Here is a 17,764-nt window from a genome sequence, read left to right as displayed (position 1 = left end):
CTGCTGGATTCTTCCAGAGCTGCCCACAGAGCCCGGGGGGTGATGTGACATGCTGCTGGGACATTGGCTCTTCCCTCCCTTCTGTTTCCTGGTCAGCTTCTTCTTGCCACTTGGGGTTCTTGGCTGAGATGGTTCCAGCTAAAGACGATTGCATCCTGTTTGATGTCAAAGGGAGTCTGGCAGGTAGACATTACTTCACTACCATGTCTGCTTCATGGGTCTGTGGGTTTTTGTACCTCTTTTGTCCATGTCTGGTCTGTGCCTGGGACACTGTAGGTTCTCAATCAGTGCAGGGCGATGACTGAAGGATTGAATGCAACTCAGAAAGCAGGCACCTTGACTTTTAAAAGGTCTTCTTCTGGGTCTGCAAGAGTCCTGTGGTTGTTGAGGTGGACATCTGCCTTGTTCTTGGCTCTCCCCATCTTGCTCTCTCATGGTTCCTGATGGACTTTGATTCAGACATGGATTTCTCCAGCCCAAACCACTTTCCAGCCCAGCACTGCTGACTCTGGATGTTCCCGTGATTGCAGTCTCACACCCCGCACTGGCACTGATCCCTATGCCTCTGGGCCTGAATTCCCGTTTTCAGTTTTATTGCTTGTGTTAGTTTGCTGTGGCTGATGCAACAAATCACAAATGTGGTGGCTTAATGTCACACAAATTTATTATCTGGAGGTCAGAAATCTGAAATGAGTATTAAAGGGCTAAAATCAAAATGTCAGCCGAGCTGTGTTCCTTTCTGGAGTCTGCAGGGGACAAGCCATTCCTCATCTTCTCCAGTTTTGCGAGGCGGCCAGCATTCCTGGGCCTGTGGCTGTACCACTCCACTCTCTGCTGCCATCACCATGGACTCTGGTCTTCTGCATCCCTCTTACTAGGATCCTGATATTGGGTCCACCTGGACCACTCAGGACAATGTAAACATCTCAGTGTCTTTAACTTTACCACATCTGCAAAGTCCCTTCTACTCTGTAAAACAACACGTTGGCCAGTTTAGAGACAAGGAGGTGGACAGCTTTGGGGGTATTTGTGGGGGGACATGATTCTGCCTACTGCACACCCCCAACCCCAAGGCTGGTCCAGAGGGTCTCCTGAGCTAGCTAAACAATATGGCGGGTGTGACATGACCATGAAGAGGGCTCCTTTTTGGTGTCTGTTCGCCATGGGCTCTGGTCTACCCACTGAGCCCACAAGGATGGAAGGGATCTTGAGTCAGGACTGTTGGGTGTGACCAGAAAGGTTCTTTTTGAGGTGCCCACTGGAAACCACAGTACCATTTGCTGGATGTTGTGGTTCTAGGTCATTGCCCCACTAATCTGATCACAGACCTTGAAGTCCGAAAGAGCTTAAAAAAAAAAGTCTCTAAGGTTGAAGACATGTAGATGCCTTCAGAGTCTATCTTCAGCCCACGCTGCCACTGTGGAGAAAGGGAGAGTATCTGTGGCCGGGGATGGCCGATTGAATGATGCGGTATAGGATTCCGAGTGAAGGCAGGCCGACTGGCCCACAGGGCAAGAAAGGAAGGCACTTGGAGAGGTCTCAGCCTCTCCTCCACCTTATTTTTCAGCGACTTACAGGTAGTTCTGCCACAACCCTCAACACGAGCCCTGATGGTCTCGGCCCCGGTCCAACCAAAGGATGTGGCACTGGTCCTCTGCTGATGCCCAGGACCTAGGGCAGACCCATCTGTGTGGCTGGGCTGGCCAGGAAGCCGAGGCCGCCTTGGCAGGGACACGCTGGCAGGCAGATGCTGACAGCACTTCAAAGAACCGCCTTTCCAGGTGTCAAGGGCGGCTTTTCTGAGGCTCACGCGGTGTCATTGTTTATTTTCACAAGGCACCCAGCTGTTTCGGTGATGATATTTATATCCATAAGTGCTCTATTCATCTGCCGATGTTGGGGGATGCTTGCCGGCTACATATGGCAGCCAACCCCACAGCTCTTCTGAGCCTGGTGTTTTTGCATTTAGGGAAATCAATTCTCGAAGGCTATATCAACATCTGGGGATAAGAAATCTTCATTTACCCAAGACCCACCCTGGAAGGGGGAGCCAGAGCCAATGACCTTGACCCCTGCTTCTCTACACATCCCAAAGTGAGGTTCTTTGAAACGCCTCCTCTGTGCCTGAGCTCTGGTTTTACAAAAAGGGATTTGGAAAAGGCGGACAGCAAACAGGCCTTCACGGGCCCCACCTCACTCAGGGGCTCAGGGAGCAGAGTTCACGGTTTTCCTTTTTTAGGCAAAGGAATAGGACGGCTATGGCTTCCCAGTCGGGCACTCCGCAGGCATCTTTGTTTTATGGGAATCCATTTAACGTCCTGGCTCTCTTGAATTCTAGTCATCTACTGTTTGAGCCCCAGATCTTGGAGTCACCTCTCCTCTCTCCCACTCCCCATTCAGTCTGTCAGGATAAATCGGGTCTCCCTTCCGGATATACCGAGAATCCACTCCACTGCTGCCCGCAGGTTCAAGCGGCCATCCCTCGTCACCGCCTCCTCTCTGCCCTTTCTGCTCACTCCCTTAGCAAACACTCTCCCCTTCCAGTACCAACAGTCTGTTCTCAACACAGTAGCCAGAGGGATTTTTTTTTTTTTTTTAAGTCAAAGTGGGTCACTCCTTTCCTCAAAAGCTGCCAGTGGCTCCCTTTTTCTCTCAGACTAAAACCTCAAGTCCTTCCCATGACCCACAAGGCCCTCCATGACCCGGTGGCCCTGCCATGTTGTTGGGTCCCCTGCGGCACCCACTCTGTTCGGTCACGGTAGCCTCTGTGCCATTCCTCAGATGTGCCAGGCATGAACCCACCATCAGGGGTTGGTGTGGCTTGTCCCTTCTCTCTGGGATGCTCTTCCTGGAGACGGTCACACGGCTCATTCTCTCCCTACCTTCCAAACTGACCTTCTGCCTTACCCTCTATCACAATTTTACTCCCAAACCCACCTTCCAATCTTCCTTACCCTGCCCTCGTATTTTTTTCCCCATATACTCATGACCTTCTAACATATAATTAAGCACATATAGGGTGTTTGTTCTTCACTGTCTCCTCCACTTGAGAACAGAAGTTGCAGCAGAGTTGACAGTCTCCTGTTTTGCTTGTTCTGTCTTAACCCAGGACATGCTCCAAACACCTAGAAGAGTTCCCAGTGGGACACAGATACGCCACAAATACGGCCTAAGAATGAGCATGTCTCTCCCAGCACATCCCCCCCGCCCCCCGCACTCAAGGCCCCTCCCATACTCTGCTCCTCCCCATGCCCGCCCCGCTCCCCACCCCCCACTGACCCGGGGCCTCCTTTTGCCTCCGCACAGAGGCCCACTGCCCAGACCTGGGCCCCTGCCACCGTCTGCGACGTCTCCTTCACCTCCTGCATCCACTGCTCTCCAGACCCATGGACTTGGATCTGGAAGCCCAGCTCCCCCATCCCAGCCCTGCTGTCCGGCCCGCCCAGCCACCCCCTCAGTTCAGACCCCCACCTCGCTTTTCGGGGCATTTGCAATATCCTCCTCTACCATCTCCTGGCTGGCAGGTTTCCCTCCAGCTTCTCCTCTTCGTGGATCCCCAGATGCGGCTTTCTAAGGAGAACTTAGCCATACCCGGGCTTCCAAGAGCTATATCTCTCCCCGCTGGACAGCAAGTGCTGTCTCACAGTGCTCCCGGGAAGCCCGGGGCTTCACAAAGGCACCCAGAGTCCTGACTCTTCAAGAAGCACTGGCGGTGGTGGGGGGTGGGGGTGGGTGTTCGGGAGGGACCCAGCCCCCACCCAGGCGGCTTCAGCAGGAGCAACGCTAGGTGAGAGCTGTTGCCTTCACTGCGCCCGCCTGCATGAGCGTTTTAGTCAAGGAAAGGGTTCTGGTGCTAACAAAGTAAGCATCCTGGCAAGCCAAGGCCCAACTCTGTCGCAGCCCCCGCTGCGCCCTGTCGCACTCTCCAGCCTCACCTCCCTCGTCCGGCTCCCAACAGACCCCAGCCCCACTGCGACCCCAGCTGTTGTGCAAACAGGCCACACACAGTCACCCCCCCCCCACCGCCGCCCCCATTCCCTCTGCTCACAGAGGGCTTTTTCCCATCTCCCTCAGCCTCACACCCTCAAACCTCTGCTGCCTTCTTCAAGGCCAAAGTCACCTTCTTTTTGAAGTCTTCCGTCACCCTCTGGGCAGAATTAATTGCTCCCTGTTCCCGGCCAGCACAGCACTTCGCGGCTGACCTCTATTACGGCGCTGCCACACGAGCTCGGGACAATTTGCTCATCGGTCTCTGTAGCAAGGCTGGGAGCCCCCGCAGGGCCGAGACCACAGCTCAGACCCACTGTATTTCATTCCCACACAAGGCCGGCACGCACGCAGGAGTGCGCTGAGGTGCCCTGAGTTTCTTTCAAGACACCACTTTTCAAACACCAGAAAGGCCATTCCCACTTGTCCCACCTAGGACTGCCTGCCCTGCTGTGGAGGGGCACGGGCTCCAGAAGCTTTCCCATGATGTGTCCCGAGCACTGGAACATGCTGTAGGCATGTGACGCTTGGAGCTGTCAGACCCCGGGGGGCTAAGGCATGAAGTCTGTCTGGACACAAGAGCCCTGTGTGATGACACCAGAGTCCTCACGGTGGCTCATGGGCCAAGGGTCCAAGGTCTGAGCTCCAACTCTATCAGTGTGGGCTGCATCTCCCAGGGGTTAGGCTGCCTGGCTGGCTGGGTGTGGCCAGGCCTCAGGCTCTTCTGCAGGTTGGAGGTGCTGGGAGCTGGGGAGGCTCTGGGAGCCTCTGGGCTTGGTGTGCTCAGTGGGATTTGAAGCAAGACCCTGATCAGTGCCTGGCAGATGGAGCAACAGAATCTGGCCCCAGACTGGGGAAGAGGGCTGGGCAAAGCCCCCAACTAGGGAGTCATTGCTGGAAATGAGAGGATGCAGAGTGGGAGGTGGCGGGGCATAAGACCACCAGCCTCTGCTGGCAGCAGGACAGGCTGGTTTGGTGCTCGAAGCCAGCCAGACCTGTCCACAGGCTGCTCGGTCGGGCGGAGGCGGCATGCGCTGACTCTCAGGCTCTCCCTCCAACCCTCGGGCAAGGCTGCCCAAACGCGCCTGAACACCTGGGCGGCAGCTGCAGTCCTCCTACCTGGGCGGTGTCCATCTCATTCAGCATCACCACGGAGGAGCAGTTGTAGTCGAACACCAGCCTCCAGAAGTCTGCCACGGTGTTGGGGAGAGGGTGCTGGGTGACCACGAAGGCAGCAGGCTGCTTGTGGCTCTGACAAAGGAATGACATAGGCTTCATAAAAGACACACCCAGCAGAGATATTCTGATGGTGAGGAGGCTTGGATGACGGCCAGAGCCCCCCCGCCCACCCCCTCACCCCCGCCGAGCCTGCCAAACAGATTGCCTAAGACACCTACTAGTTCTGGCATCTCTGGGTGCCCCCAGTGGCCAAGGGGGCCTTCTCATAACGAACTCATTCTCCTCTAAACTAAGACATTTCATTAGGAAAGTGTCACTCGGCTGGGGATTATCCAAATAAATTATTTATGTTTTGGAGCTCAGCAAATAATCATTATTACAATATGAAATGAAAGATTCTGGAAGCAGATTTGCTGCTTTGCTGCCCAAAGCACCTCCTGGGACATTGGCGATATCTGTGTTTCTGTGCCCACAATGCTGGAGGAGGGGGTGGCTCAGCCCAAGACAGAGAGCCTCCTGTATTGCAGGAGGCTCACTCCTGCCCCAGGGTCAGAATGAGGGTGGAGCTGGCCTGTCAGAAGATGGACATGGTGTGTTGTGAGACAATGGGCAGTGGAAGGCTCGGGTTTTCGCATGAGACAGAACTGGGGTTCAAATCCAGCTTTCTGACTTGTAGGTTATCATGCATCCAACCAACCACCCATCCATCCAACCATCCATCCATCCATCCATCATTTATTTGTACAGCTCTTTTTTGGTACTAAGCCCTGGCAAGTTATTAGACCTTTCTAAGAGGTCCACCATCTGGAAAATGGGAATCACAAGTCCCATTTGGGGGATAGCTGTCACGCAGAGTGAATGAGATTTGTGTTTGGGAAAAGACTGGTGCACGTGAATGAGCTGTGAGCCCACTGGTAGGACAGAAACATCCCTGACATGATTCTTTATCCTTGGCACTGGTGCTGGGGCTGGCACCTGAGACCCCCCCCCCCAAAACAGGTCCAGCAAACAAATGAATCCACTCAGTTCCATGTTACGGATGGGGAAACAGGCCCACAGAAAACAGCCTGTGAAAATCTGGGCTACGTGGGAAGCTTTGACTGGCCCCTCTTTACTACAGTATCTTGTAAGATGGTGTTTGGAAAGATTGGAGGGCTTCTCCTTTAGTGGCCTGTGAAACCAGAGACTGTCCACAGCTTATCTTCTTAACAAGCTTTCTTGAGAGATAGTCCCTGTGGCAGACACAGCTATTTTCGGCCGAGTGGCGAGTCAGCAGGAAGATGGGGAGGGAAGACGGATGGGTAGGCCCATCCAAATGAGGGGAAGACCCAGGCAAAACACTTTGCCACCCATATTACATAAATGATCTCTTGATGCCCCGGTGGCAAAAAAAAAAAAAAAAAAAAAAAAAAAAAAATGCAGGCTTATAGATACTAGGGTCCTGTCTTCCAAGGGTCTTTTTTTTTTTTTTTTTTTTTTTTTTTTACGATTTTATTTATTTACTTGACAGAGAGAGATCACAAGTAGGCAGAGAGGCAGGCAGAGAGAGAGAGGGAAGCAGGCTCCCTGCTGAGCAGAGAGCCTGATGCGGGGCTCGATCCCAGCACCCTGAGATCATGATCCCAGTGGAAGGCAGAGGCTTTAACCTACTGAGCCACCCGGCACCCCTTCCAAGGGTCTTCTGACCAATGGGATGATCCAAGGATGGAGGTGGCCTGGGCGGGCAATATTTAGTTTCCCCAAAAGCCAAACTCTAGAGGCAGATAGCAGGTCTTTGAGCCATTTCTAGACATGGAAAAAAAATCTCGATTTTAAGAGTCAAAAGATAGAACCCAGGCTTCACCCTTTCTGAGTCAGTCAACCTGGAGACAGTCATGCAAATACTCTGGGCCTCAGTATTTGATCCAGAAAGTGGGGACAATAACACCCAAATACAGAATGAGTCAGGATAAGTCCAGGCTCTGACATGGTGCCCAATACTGAGCGAATGTTAGTTCTCTTTCCTTTTTCCTTGTCTCTGTGATAAATGCTCTATTAGGCCAGCATGCCTGACAAAGCCTTATCTGAAAATATGCTCGAGATCCGCGCTTCTGCCGGGTTTCGGGGATCAGCCGGCAATCCATTTCATGGATAACATCATCTTTTACCAGGGGAAACATTAAAAATTAACCCAGAGGACTTCATATTTTTCTGCTAGGAGAAAAGCTGCTATGGTTACCAGATAATGCACAGACTGAACTGGAATACAGATAAGGACTTTTTTTTTTTTTTTTTTTTTGTAAGAAAGGCAAAGGCCCGGTGATGGCTCACAGGAGAAATGCCCCGTGGACAAAGAGAACACAATCAGCATCAGAGCTTGGCAGAAGGCATCTGGCTCCAGGCAGCATCTAACCTACTAAGTAGAGGCCAGAAGCATGTTTGATCCTTGCATAGATGAGGAAGTCAAGGAGAGGGAATTGGGACAAGTGGGAGAAAAAGCAATGAGGAACTTGGAAGTGTGATTACACCCCCAGGCTCCAACTCTTGCCATACACACACACACACACACGCACACGCACACATACACATACATGCACACATTGATCTTGGAGGGCCCTAAGCTAAAGCCAGAGGTCTCCCCTCCACCTCCAGCTATTTGATCTGACCAGGACAAAGCTCCCTGCTTCTGGACCCATAGAAGGGTGTCCGTGGAGGAGCTGGGCACCCCCCATGGGCAGAGGCCAGGGCAGGACCCGAAAGAGCTGATAGGCACTAAGCTCCTGTCACCGCCCTGCCTCCAACACTGAGGGCCCTTGGGGAGAGTTTCAGGAGGATCAGAGGTCAGAGAGATAGTTGGCTTTAACCCCAAGAGAAAACACTCTATATTCTTGCCTGTTCTGAGGGAGACGGGAAGTCCATGTGGGCTGCATGGTTGTGACCTTGGACATGGGTAGGGAGGGGGACCTGGAAGGGCTTATCTCCAATCAGGCAATGATATTCTTGATCTGGAGCCTCGGGAGGCAAGACGTCTGTGTCTTCCTGGATTGCACACACTGTGGGGAAGGCCCACGGAATGTTCTAGAGTGTGAGTTCTGGGTTCTGGCTCTAGCTTTCCCAGTGACCTTGAGCAAGTCTCTTCCTCTTTCTGGCCTCAGTTTCCTTTGCTGAAAAGTACAAGGATGAGACCAGATGATCCATGGCTCCTTCCTGCCACAAACATCTCTACCTCCAGAAGGTGGAGGGATGACCACTGGAAGGAGATGAAGGGCCAGTGGGGAAGCCTGCGAGTCAGGAGCAAGGACGTGACCTCCTCATTAGGGTCATGATTCCTCAACCAGGTCAGGGAGGGAGTGCCCTTCTTGGACTTGATGCTGAAAAAACAGGAGACAGTGCCCCTGATGGGACAGTCAGAAACACGTCCTGTCCCCTTCTGTGCCCCCTCTGCCACATCCCATCACTTGTCCAGTAACCTGTCAGTCTCAATCTTGCCTCTGCACAGGAGTTATCTGGGAACCTGCCTGGGAGCCCCTCGAGGGCAGAACCTATGTCTGTACCGTCCTGTATTCCCAGGGCTCAGGCCAAGGCCTGGCATAGAGAATGTTTCCTGAACTGAACGGAGGGCTGAGAGTCAGCTCTCTAGGCAGCAGGAGAGGGGACTAGGCAGGCCTGCACTGTGACGTCATGGACACACACTTTATGCTTTGGGTGCATTCTTTCCAGGCTGATATGGGAGCAAAGAGTCCAGAACACAGCTTGTCTATAGGTTCGGACCAGAGCCTTCGGGGAAGCAAAGGTCTTAGGGCCAGAAGATCAGGAGCAAGGAGAGGCTGCCGCGGGGTGGTGGCGAGGGGTGTCGGTGCCCTGGGCTCCAGCCATCTCCGCCTAGAAGGAACTTCCCAGTGAGTGCCAGCCAGGGCTCAGCTTACGTCCATCAGTGCGGCATTGACGTAGTTGCTGGGCTCTCCGTCCACCGAGATAAGGAAGGGCAGGCAGCGGTCCAGAGGCAAGACATCCATGCTCCGGTTCTTATCGTGATTCCGAGGCAGGAGCCCAATGCTGCAGTCCTCGGGCCGGACTCGGGGGGTCACGATGTTGAGGGTCTGTAGGGCACAAAGACAGACAGGTAGGCACTGCTCAGCCATGTGCCTCAAATAGAGCAGATGGTGAAGTTCAAACTCCGCCTACCCCATCCTATCTCCATCCTCCAAGCTTGGCCTTCCAGTCGTCCCACCATCCCGCCCCCACCCCAGGGCTTGTTCCTCTCCATGTGACGTGCTGCCATCTCCCTATCGGGACTGTATGACACCCTGATGCCAAGGCTACAGAGGCAGCATGCCCATGCGCAGAGCAGACACAGGCTGCCAACCTGCTCATCTTAGTAAAGGGTGGGTCAGCCAGGGAGTCAGAGGGTGGGGGTGGGTGGGGGCAGTGTTTATGCCTCCATTGAAGGGTCCTGGAAGGAGGGAAAGGATTTGCCCAATGCTCCTCTCAGAGACAGTGGCTTTTATAAAGATTTTATTTATTTATTTGTTTGACAGAGAGAGAGATCACAGTAGGCAGAGAGGCAGGCAGAGAGAGAGGAAGGGAAGCAGGCTCCCTGCTGAGCAGAGAGCCCGATGCAGGGCTCAATCCCAGGACCCCCGGATCATGACCTGAGCCGAAGGCAGAGGCTTAACCCACTGAGCCACCCAGGCGCCCCTAGACAGTGGCTTTTAGAACGAACTGCTCAGGATGGGTGAGAGACTCCCAGGGGGCAAGATCTAGGAGTGTAGTGGGTTCTGCGGAGTGAGTCTTGCAAGCGTGGGGCCAGAGCTGAATCGTCCAGCCAGGAGACCAGATGCTAGGTGCACCCAGGAGGGGGCTCTGGCCTCCATCTCTCCCCTCCCAATCAGTAAAGCTTCCTTTGGAGGGAGCACAGGGGTACTGGCTGGCTGGGATATCTGCCTGTGGAATCATGGGCTGAGGACTTGCACCTCAATTTCTGGAACTCCCTTGCTTCCTGCTGCCTGGTTCTCAGCTCCTGTTGCCGAGGGATGACCCCTGCACAGACCTGAGAACAAAAGGCTGGACTCTTGGCTTACGCAGTGATTCATGTCCAGGCCTCCAGACCAAGATGCCACCATTCTGGCTACCTGGGCTGCAAGGTACAGATGTGCTACATCTGAGCTGATCTGAGCTATGGGACGGTGCTTCTCAAAGTCTCGTGTGCAGACAAGTCATCTGGAGATCTTGCTACACTGCACACTCTGGTTCAGAAGCTGTGGGTGGGACCCAGGATGCTACATTCTGATGAACTCCCAGGTGCAGCTGATGGTGTTGGCCTCCAGACCCCATTCTGGGTAGTAGGGAGGATCTAGGACACACACACTCCAATTGTACAGAAATGGCAAAAAAACCCGAGTCCCTCTAGGGATGGTGGGGCATGAAACTCACACCTGTGTTTAGAAACTCGTCTCCACCCACAAATCACACTAGCTAGAACTCCATTCGTTCAAACACAGGATCTTAGTTAAAAAACAAGGGTCAACAGTCATCGAGTGATTGGTTCATAGCGGTTCACGGTTGTGCGTGGAATGTTCTGGAATTCATTCTGCAGCTTTCTAGAGCCTCGGACACTGGAAGCACTGGGCTTATCCGTTCTCACAAAGAAAACGCCACGAATGTTCTCAGTGCCACTGAAGTTGGTTGGGTCACCGAGCCCAGGCCTTGCTCTTACCTGAAATTCGTCTTTGATCTGGCTGGAGTTGGTCTGTGGGTCCAGCCTGCTGATGTTGTAGTAGAGAGAGCGGAACTCGCACACGGGGATGGCGGTGTTGCCGCACAGGCACGCTTCCAGGATGGCGTCATGCACGAACACGTACTGTTCCTGCCACGCCATGGAGGGGAGAGAGGGGTCTGGGTGAGAAGAAGAGTGGCCTGGGCATATGTTGCCCAGATGTAACCCCATGGCTGGGAAGGATGGGCAGGATTTGCATAGCCGCATCACGGCTTCCTCTCCAACCCCAAAGGGCCAAGCTTCCCTGATTCTTCCCAAGCTCCCTGCGCAAAGGTGAGACTACGTTGTGGGACCGAGCAGTATAGTCACAGATGACAGTTAGAAACTTCTGGACCTGCCGCAGCACGGGCTAATGGTGCCTGCCTCTGCCCCTTGGCTGTTGCCTCTACCTTGGAGGCTGCTAACCTTGAGCACCTGAGATTCGTGCTGAGGGATTTCTTCTGTTCCCAGGAGCACACTGGGGCTGTGCCCAGGGCCAGCCAGCAAGGCTGGAGAGTCAGCGCTCCGGGAAGGAACCTTCAAACAGTGTCCACCAGAGACTTGGGGCAGAAACACCTAAGCTCCTTCTGTCCCAGGTAGGATATTTGGGAGGGCATGTTCCCTACTCCCTCAGGGCTCCGAGCAGGCTTGAGCTCCAGGTGTCCACAGGGTGAAACAGCTTGCAAATCCCCTCAGCGATGTCACACGGCCTGGCTTCCTTTCCTTCTCTTTGCTTTCCAACCTGTGAGTCTTGGGATCGCCTCCCAAATCAACCACATGCCTTGTCTCAGGGTCTGCTCCCGACCTCTGGGCCCCTCTGCCACCTGTGTCCTTGGCTCCTGCTGTTCTCTTCCCCTGGAACCCCGTGCCCCTGTTGCTATGGCCCCTCGGCTTCATTCCCTCTGGAAAGTCTTCTGCAAACCCACCAGGTGGAAGCTGTTGCTATTGTCCCCAGGCCCTTAACCAACGTTTGAGTGACTTGGCTCATCTCTACATCAAACACTTATCCAGATGCATCACGATGATTGATCTGAATGCCTGTCTCTGCACAGACAGCAGGGACCCCGTGTCTAGTGCCAGCCAGTGAGCCTGTCTTCCGCAAGCTTAAATCTGGGAACAGAGAAAGCAGCCACTCCGCTCTCCTGCAGCCTCTCCGAGTGTAGATGCTAGTCTGTGGAAGTTAGCTCAGAGCCCACAGTGGGCTCTTATGTGTATATGCTTATAAGTGGGGGGATTCTCCACAGAGCCGGCAGTGCCTGGCCAGGCACACATCCAAAACTTCCCTTTGCAGGACCGATGAAGGACATAGCTTCTTATCTGCCCTAGCTGCCTGCCTGGGTACCCACAGCCTTCCCTAGAACCAGGCAATGGGCTCATTATAAGAAGAATTAGCCATGGCTTTGAGGAGTAGGGTGGGCAGAAAAGGCTGCCTAACAAGAGAGTATGGTTCAGGGAAAAGTGCATGGGCCTTGGGGTCACATGCACCCAGGTTCCACCACTGTCCACCTGTGTGAGGACTTGGGGGCCCTTTATCTGTAAAATGGGAATACTAGTAGGAGCCGCCCCATAGGCTTATTGTGAGGAATACACATAATATCCCGAATATAAAGGACCTAGCATGATGCCCGGCACATAGTAGGTGCTCAACAATAAAGATGAACTCCTCCCATTTCCCTTGGGTCTTGGGCTCTCTACAGGAACAGAGGGACGCCTGAAGGTTTGCTTTTCCCTCCAAGAACAGGGGCTATGTGTTATCTCCTTTGGAATCCCTAGAACCCAGCCCAAGTACTCAATAATTTTGTTGGTGAAGTCATTCCAGCAGGGACTGTGCTTGGCACACAGTAGGCATTCAGGAAGTGCCAATCCCTCTCTGTCTTCTCCTTCCCCCAGGGCAGGAATACTATTCAAAGAATCCTTGAAAGTTGCCATTCGGTCCCTGCTTGGATGCCCTCAGAGCTGGGGAACTCACCCCCACTGATGCAAGTGCTTGCACTGTGGGACCCCAGGGTCAGCAGCTGTGTCCTAGCTTCTCCTGTGGTCCCAGCGTAGCAAGTCAGGTGTGCCCTCTCTCTACTTCTCTCACCCCCATGTCTCTTTCTATAGGATGTCCCCACTCATGGGTGTCTGTTCTACCCTGCTTCTCCTGGGCCAGGGCTGCAGCTCGCGGGCCTGCTCAGTCCCCCAGGACTCACCTCCGTCTGTACCAGGTTGACCCTCTGGGCCCGGAGCTCACGCACACAGTTGAAGATGTCCACTACCCCCTCGTTCTCTGCCATGTCGAGCATGGTGTCGATGGCGATGAAGCAGCCGGTCCTCCCGGCTCCAGCACTGGAAGAGAGGACAGTGTCTGTTAGAGACCTCAGAGCGGGGGGTGGGGGGTAGGGAGGGCGTAGGGAGGCGGGACCTCCCTGCCTCCACCAACCACTCAGCCCTGCCCCAAGAACCCTGTAGAGGGGCAGCAGGCTGCAGAGGTCAGACACAACAGTCTGAATCCCAGTGCTGCCGTGAGACCCTGAGCAAGTGAGTGAACCTAAAGCCTCTGCACTCTCTTCTGTAAAATGGGAGAGCAATGCTTGCCATGGGGGCTGTTTTAGCAGAACCTGCTTACTTTTGTTGTCCTCATTTAGCAAGGACTTATTTAATGCTTACAAAGTGCCAGACATTGTTCTAAGTGCTTTTATAAATGTTGCCTATTAACTCCCTTGTGAGGGCATTGGGAGGTTTCTCACCCCATTTTACAGGTGAGAAAAGCGAGGCGCAGAGAGCTGACCTTGCTCAAGGTCACAGAGCTGGCATGTTGTGGAGGTAGGACTTTCACCCCAGCCATCTGGCTCTTGGATCTGTGTTCTTAGATACAGTAACAGTCATAGCACAAAACGCATGCTTTGACAACACATCCACACGCTGTTTCCTCCTCCAGTGGGTGAAGCTCACCGCTCTATATCGTACAAGGCATGGTGCCTGGCATGCTGGAGATGCCTAATAAACATGTCTTCCTCACTCCCCCTTCTGTCTTTTTCCCTTTGTCAGCAAGCAGGCTGACAGATGGAAGCAAGGAAGGAGAGATGCGGGAACAGAAGGGAGGTGGTGGGAAGGCGGATCCTCTGAGTGGGCCCAAAGGCAGAGTGAATCCGAGGTCCCACGTGGCAAGCCCCAGGTTTGGCTCCAGGGGCACCTGCTTTCCCAGGAATGTGAGCCAGGAGCAGTCTTCAACTAGAATAGGTGACAGCCCCAAGGCCCTTGTCTGGTAGACATACTCTGATTCTGATACATGCTCAATTCTAATCACTGGTGGCTTCCTTTAGGAAGATCTCAGGCCAAGTACAAAATAGCAAAAGAACTCAGCATGACCCATGGACCATGACCAGCCTTTCCCCGATGTGTGCTGGGTTCCAGGCATGGCTCTGAACCAGAGACAAACAGAACACTGGCCTTAAGTGCACATAATTTAGGAAGCGAAGGCCAAGTTAGCAGGAGGCCCGGGCTGGCTGTGCTTTCACGTCTTGCTTCCCCTAGGGAAACAAGCGATGAAGCAGGAAGAGAGCAGGACTGGCTGACCATAAACCCAGCAGGACAGGCTAGTAGGGACTGGGTAACAGTCCCACAATGATCTGGAAAACAAACCCCATGGGAAGCAGTCTTGGTTCTTAGTAAAATTTCATGGTTTAAAGTGGTGAAGTTTGACTTGTATTTATACATTTCCACACCCCAGTCCAGACGCCCCCAGAAGGGATGTAGCAAGTAGGCCTCAGGGTCTAGGAGGGGGCACAAACCGCCACTCATCTGCCTCTTCCTGAAGCCTCCTCCTCCACCTGTGTTAGGGAAAACTAGCAGCCTGACCTGGTTTTGAATCTTGTATCTACCACCAGTGAACAACCTGCCTGGTGGCTGTAAGCCTCACACATCCAACCTGCCTCCCTGCTGGGTTCTCCTGACGACCTGAGCTGTATTCCAGCCTCACACAGCAGCGTAGCTCATCATACTTGGGGTCAGACCCCTGGCACCCAATCCTAGCTCAACCACTTACTAGCTGTGTGACCTTGGGTAAATGACTTGACCTTTCTGGCTTTCAATAACCACCACCATGAAACAAGGCTGATAATAATAAACAGACCCATCCTGTCGCGACGATAGCCCAGTACATGTACATTGCACGAAATGATGCTGAAAAAGCATGGGTGCATGTAAATTACCTAGCCCTATGCCTACGGATGTTGCAATTTCTCAGTAAATGTAGCCACTTCTATTCAACAGACATTTATGGAGCCTCCAGTAAGCACTGGATGCTGGGATGAGGAGTGGGGATCCGAAGATAAGCAGATATGGTTTCTGCTCTGAAGAATGAACAGTCTGGGGCAGTGGACAAGTATTAGAGGCAGAGACTGGAAGTGTTTTTAAGTGCCGTGAGCTGTCAGGACTTCTCCTAGGCACTGCGTATAGGTCAGCCAGCACATTTCATCTTCAGAATGGCCCCGGGAGTGGAGACCACTGTGCTCGTCGTGTTGGGCTGGCTGGCTCTGGAGGAAAGACAGGGCTGTCACGCAAGGAGAGGCTGATAAATCATCTCCATTCCTCCCTTACCCCTGCTCTGGCTGCCCTCTTGGACACGGGACTTGGGGGGCTAACATTCTACTGTCCTTGAACTGTCATGAGCCGTAAAACAGAGGATACATGCTGGTGACTGTCACCTGCCAACCCTCAGTGACCTCATCGGTGAAACGGGGTCTCTAATTCCCACCCGCTCATGTGGGGAGGGTACACAGATGTCGAGCGACAAGAGGTCGGCCCTGAGATGCCCGCGGTTTGTGGAGTCTCTCCTTGGCTTCGCTTGGGACCTTGACCGAGATGGACACCATCAGGGCAGGCTGAAGTCAAGAACGCGCAGGGTCTGAAAAGGTGGCCTGGGCCCAAGGTCACACTGGAAGAGGGAGGCAGGAGTGTGTGGGGCAGCTGGCCTTCAGGTCTGGTCCAATTTTTAATGACCTTAACATGACACTTCATCTCCATTTAGGAGGACTGGAAGACACGCCAGTCACTCCCCATGCGACTTTCTAGGTCAGAGCTGGAAATACCTCTTCTCCATAATAAGGTGAAGCCTGGCGCTGTCCATTTACTCTCTGTTAAGGACCCTGCAGGCCAGCAATTGATTTTTAAAATAACAGAACTGAAGAGCTGCACGCTTCCACGGAGGCTCCCCGCTGCTGTGGCACGCAGCCGAGGGCAAGCCTCTGGACAAAAACCTGTCCACTCCCGGCGCCACTGGCCTACACCTGCGTGACCCGAGCAAATGGTCCACCTTCTTGGCACCTCAATGTTCTCATCTGTAGAATGGGAAGGAAGCTAGTGCCCACCCCTCCAGGCTGCATGAGGGGTGGGCAAAGTGCACATGTAACGGATCCTGTCAGTGTGAGCTCACATCCCCAGGGGGCTTTAGTATTTCAGAGTAACAGTCATGATACTCACTGGTACTGTTACTATTACTTTGTTGTTGTTGTCATTATTGTCAGCCAACCCTGAGATCTGGGCTGGGCTTGGGGACAGAAAGGCCGGTGGCAAGAATGTATCTCCCTCACTGACAGCAGCACCATAGAAGCAGCATTGTTTGGAGCTAGAGCCCAGTTCTTACCTGCAGTGGACCACTATGGGCCCGGCTTCAGGGGGGTTCAGGAACTTGACCTGGCGCACGAAGCCCAGGAGGCCGGTGGCATAGCAGGGGACACCATGGTCGGGCCAGCTGGTGAAGTGGAAGAGGCGGAGCTCCCGGATCTCGTGGTAGCCTTTCTGAGGAGAGAAGGGGCCTCTGTTCCTCCAGCTGCCACCCCCATATGCCCGCCCAGCACCCAGGGGGAGCATGGCTGCCACATGGAGGGGCAAAGCCAGCCATGGAGGGGCCAGAGCCAGCCTCCCTGCCATGGGGGAGGACAAGATCCTGCCAGGTGAGCAAAGGTTGCCACAAAGGGTGACTTCTGTAATCTGCTGGGTCTGGGAGCCACAGAAGTAGATAATGTAGAGGTAGTGGCTTTGCTGCAGGACTTCTCAGAGCCTTCAGTGGACTGGTGTACACTCTGTATCCCCAAGGGGGCATTATAACACACCCACAGTGTTTGTCCTTTTGACAAGGGTGTCATGGGCCTTCTATTCAGCAGAACAGACTCAGAGAAAGGTTGGTTTTAAACACCAAGTACAAGTCATTTCCAGTGGAACACGAGGCCTTTCAGTGACTGGGATCTGTGACCCTCGCTGTCTTCATGGCTTTCGAGTTTTAAAAAAAATGTGTCAGACTCCTCTATTCATTTAATTCTTATTTAGAATAATAAGACAGGGAACAAATAAAAGCAGAGCGTCTCTGACTGATGGGGGCAGTGGGGCCTGGGGCTCTGGTCGCTTCCCCTTCCCCTCCTATCACTCTTCAGTAACACCCTGCAGGCTAAGGGCGCTTCTCTGCCCAGTCCGTAGTCAGGTGTCACCTCGGGGCCTGTGCTTATGCAGTGCCCTTACCTACTTTCTCCTACCTTGTACTCTCCTGCAGATATGCAGAGAGAACCAAATAGGAAGAGTGTTTGATCATTCTTTCAGTTAAGAAAGATTCACTGAGGGTTATCTGTGCCAAGCCTTGTGTTAGGCACTGTGAAGGCGGAAATAAAAGCCACAGTCCCTGTCCCTGGTGCGACTCAGGGTCTAGATGGAGAGGCAGGCTCCTAAGTGGATAACCTGTTGAAGTGCTTAAAGGAGCATCAGGTAACCCCAGCTGGGGATGGAGAAATCAGAGAAGGCTTCCTGGAGGAGGTGAGTCTTGAAGTACATTAATAGTGAAAACAGTAGCTAACATTTATTAAGCACAGACTGCAGGCCTATTACTCTTCT

General features: G+C 53.4%; 1 protein-coding gene and 1 long non-coding RNA gene across 17 annotated transcripts in view; one reads left to right on the top strand and one right to left on the bottom strand.

The window, feature by feature from the left end:
- The window catches only part of PTPRT (protein tyrosine phosphatase receptor type T), a 1,056,651-nt gene that overhangs the window by 21,166 nt on the left and 1,017,721 nt on the right, over nucleotides 1-17,764 (bottom strand). For all 12 annotated transcript variants that reach the window (XM_045082202.1, XM_045082207.1, XM_045082203.1 and 9 more), the window contains 5 exons: nucleotides 16,527-16,681; nucleotides 13,093-13,228; nucleotides 10,862-11,011; nucleotides 9,072-9,245; nucleotides 5,107-5,238 (listed from right to left, as the gene is read on the bottom strand). In XM_045082202.1, the coding sequence (XP_044938137.1) occupies nucleotides 5,107-5,238; nucleotides 9,072-9,245; nucleotides 10,862-11,011; nucleotides 13,093-13,228; nucleotides 16,527-16,681 (747 nt within the window). The remainder of the gene's footprint in view (nucleotides 1-5,106; nucleotides 5,239-9,071; nucleotides 9,246-10,861; nucleotides 11,012-13,092; nucleotides 13,229-16,526; nucleotides 16,682-17,764) is intronic.
- LOC106005272 overlaps nucleotides 1-17,764 on the top strand; it is a 198,836-nt gene that overhangs the window by 158,064 nt on the left and 23,008 nt on the right. The gene's annotated exons all lie outside the window — the stretch shown is intronic.

The sequence above is a fragment of the Mustela putorius genome, unplaced genomic scaffold (genome assembly GCF_011764305.1).
Source record: "Mustela putorius furo isolate JIRA1106 unplaced genomic scaffold, ASM1176430v1.1 tig00000592_pilon_pilon_pilon, whole genome shotgun sequence".
NCBI lineage: Eukaryota > Metazoa > Chordata > Mammalia > Carnivora > Mustelidae > Mustela > Mustela putorius.
The sequence above is the reverse complement of the archived record's forward strand: the minus strand, read 5'-3'. Positions and strand labels throughout refer to the sequence as shown.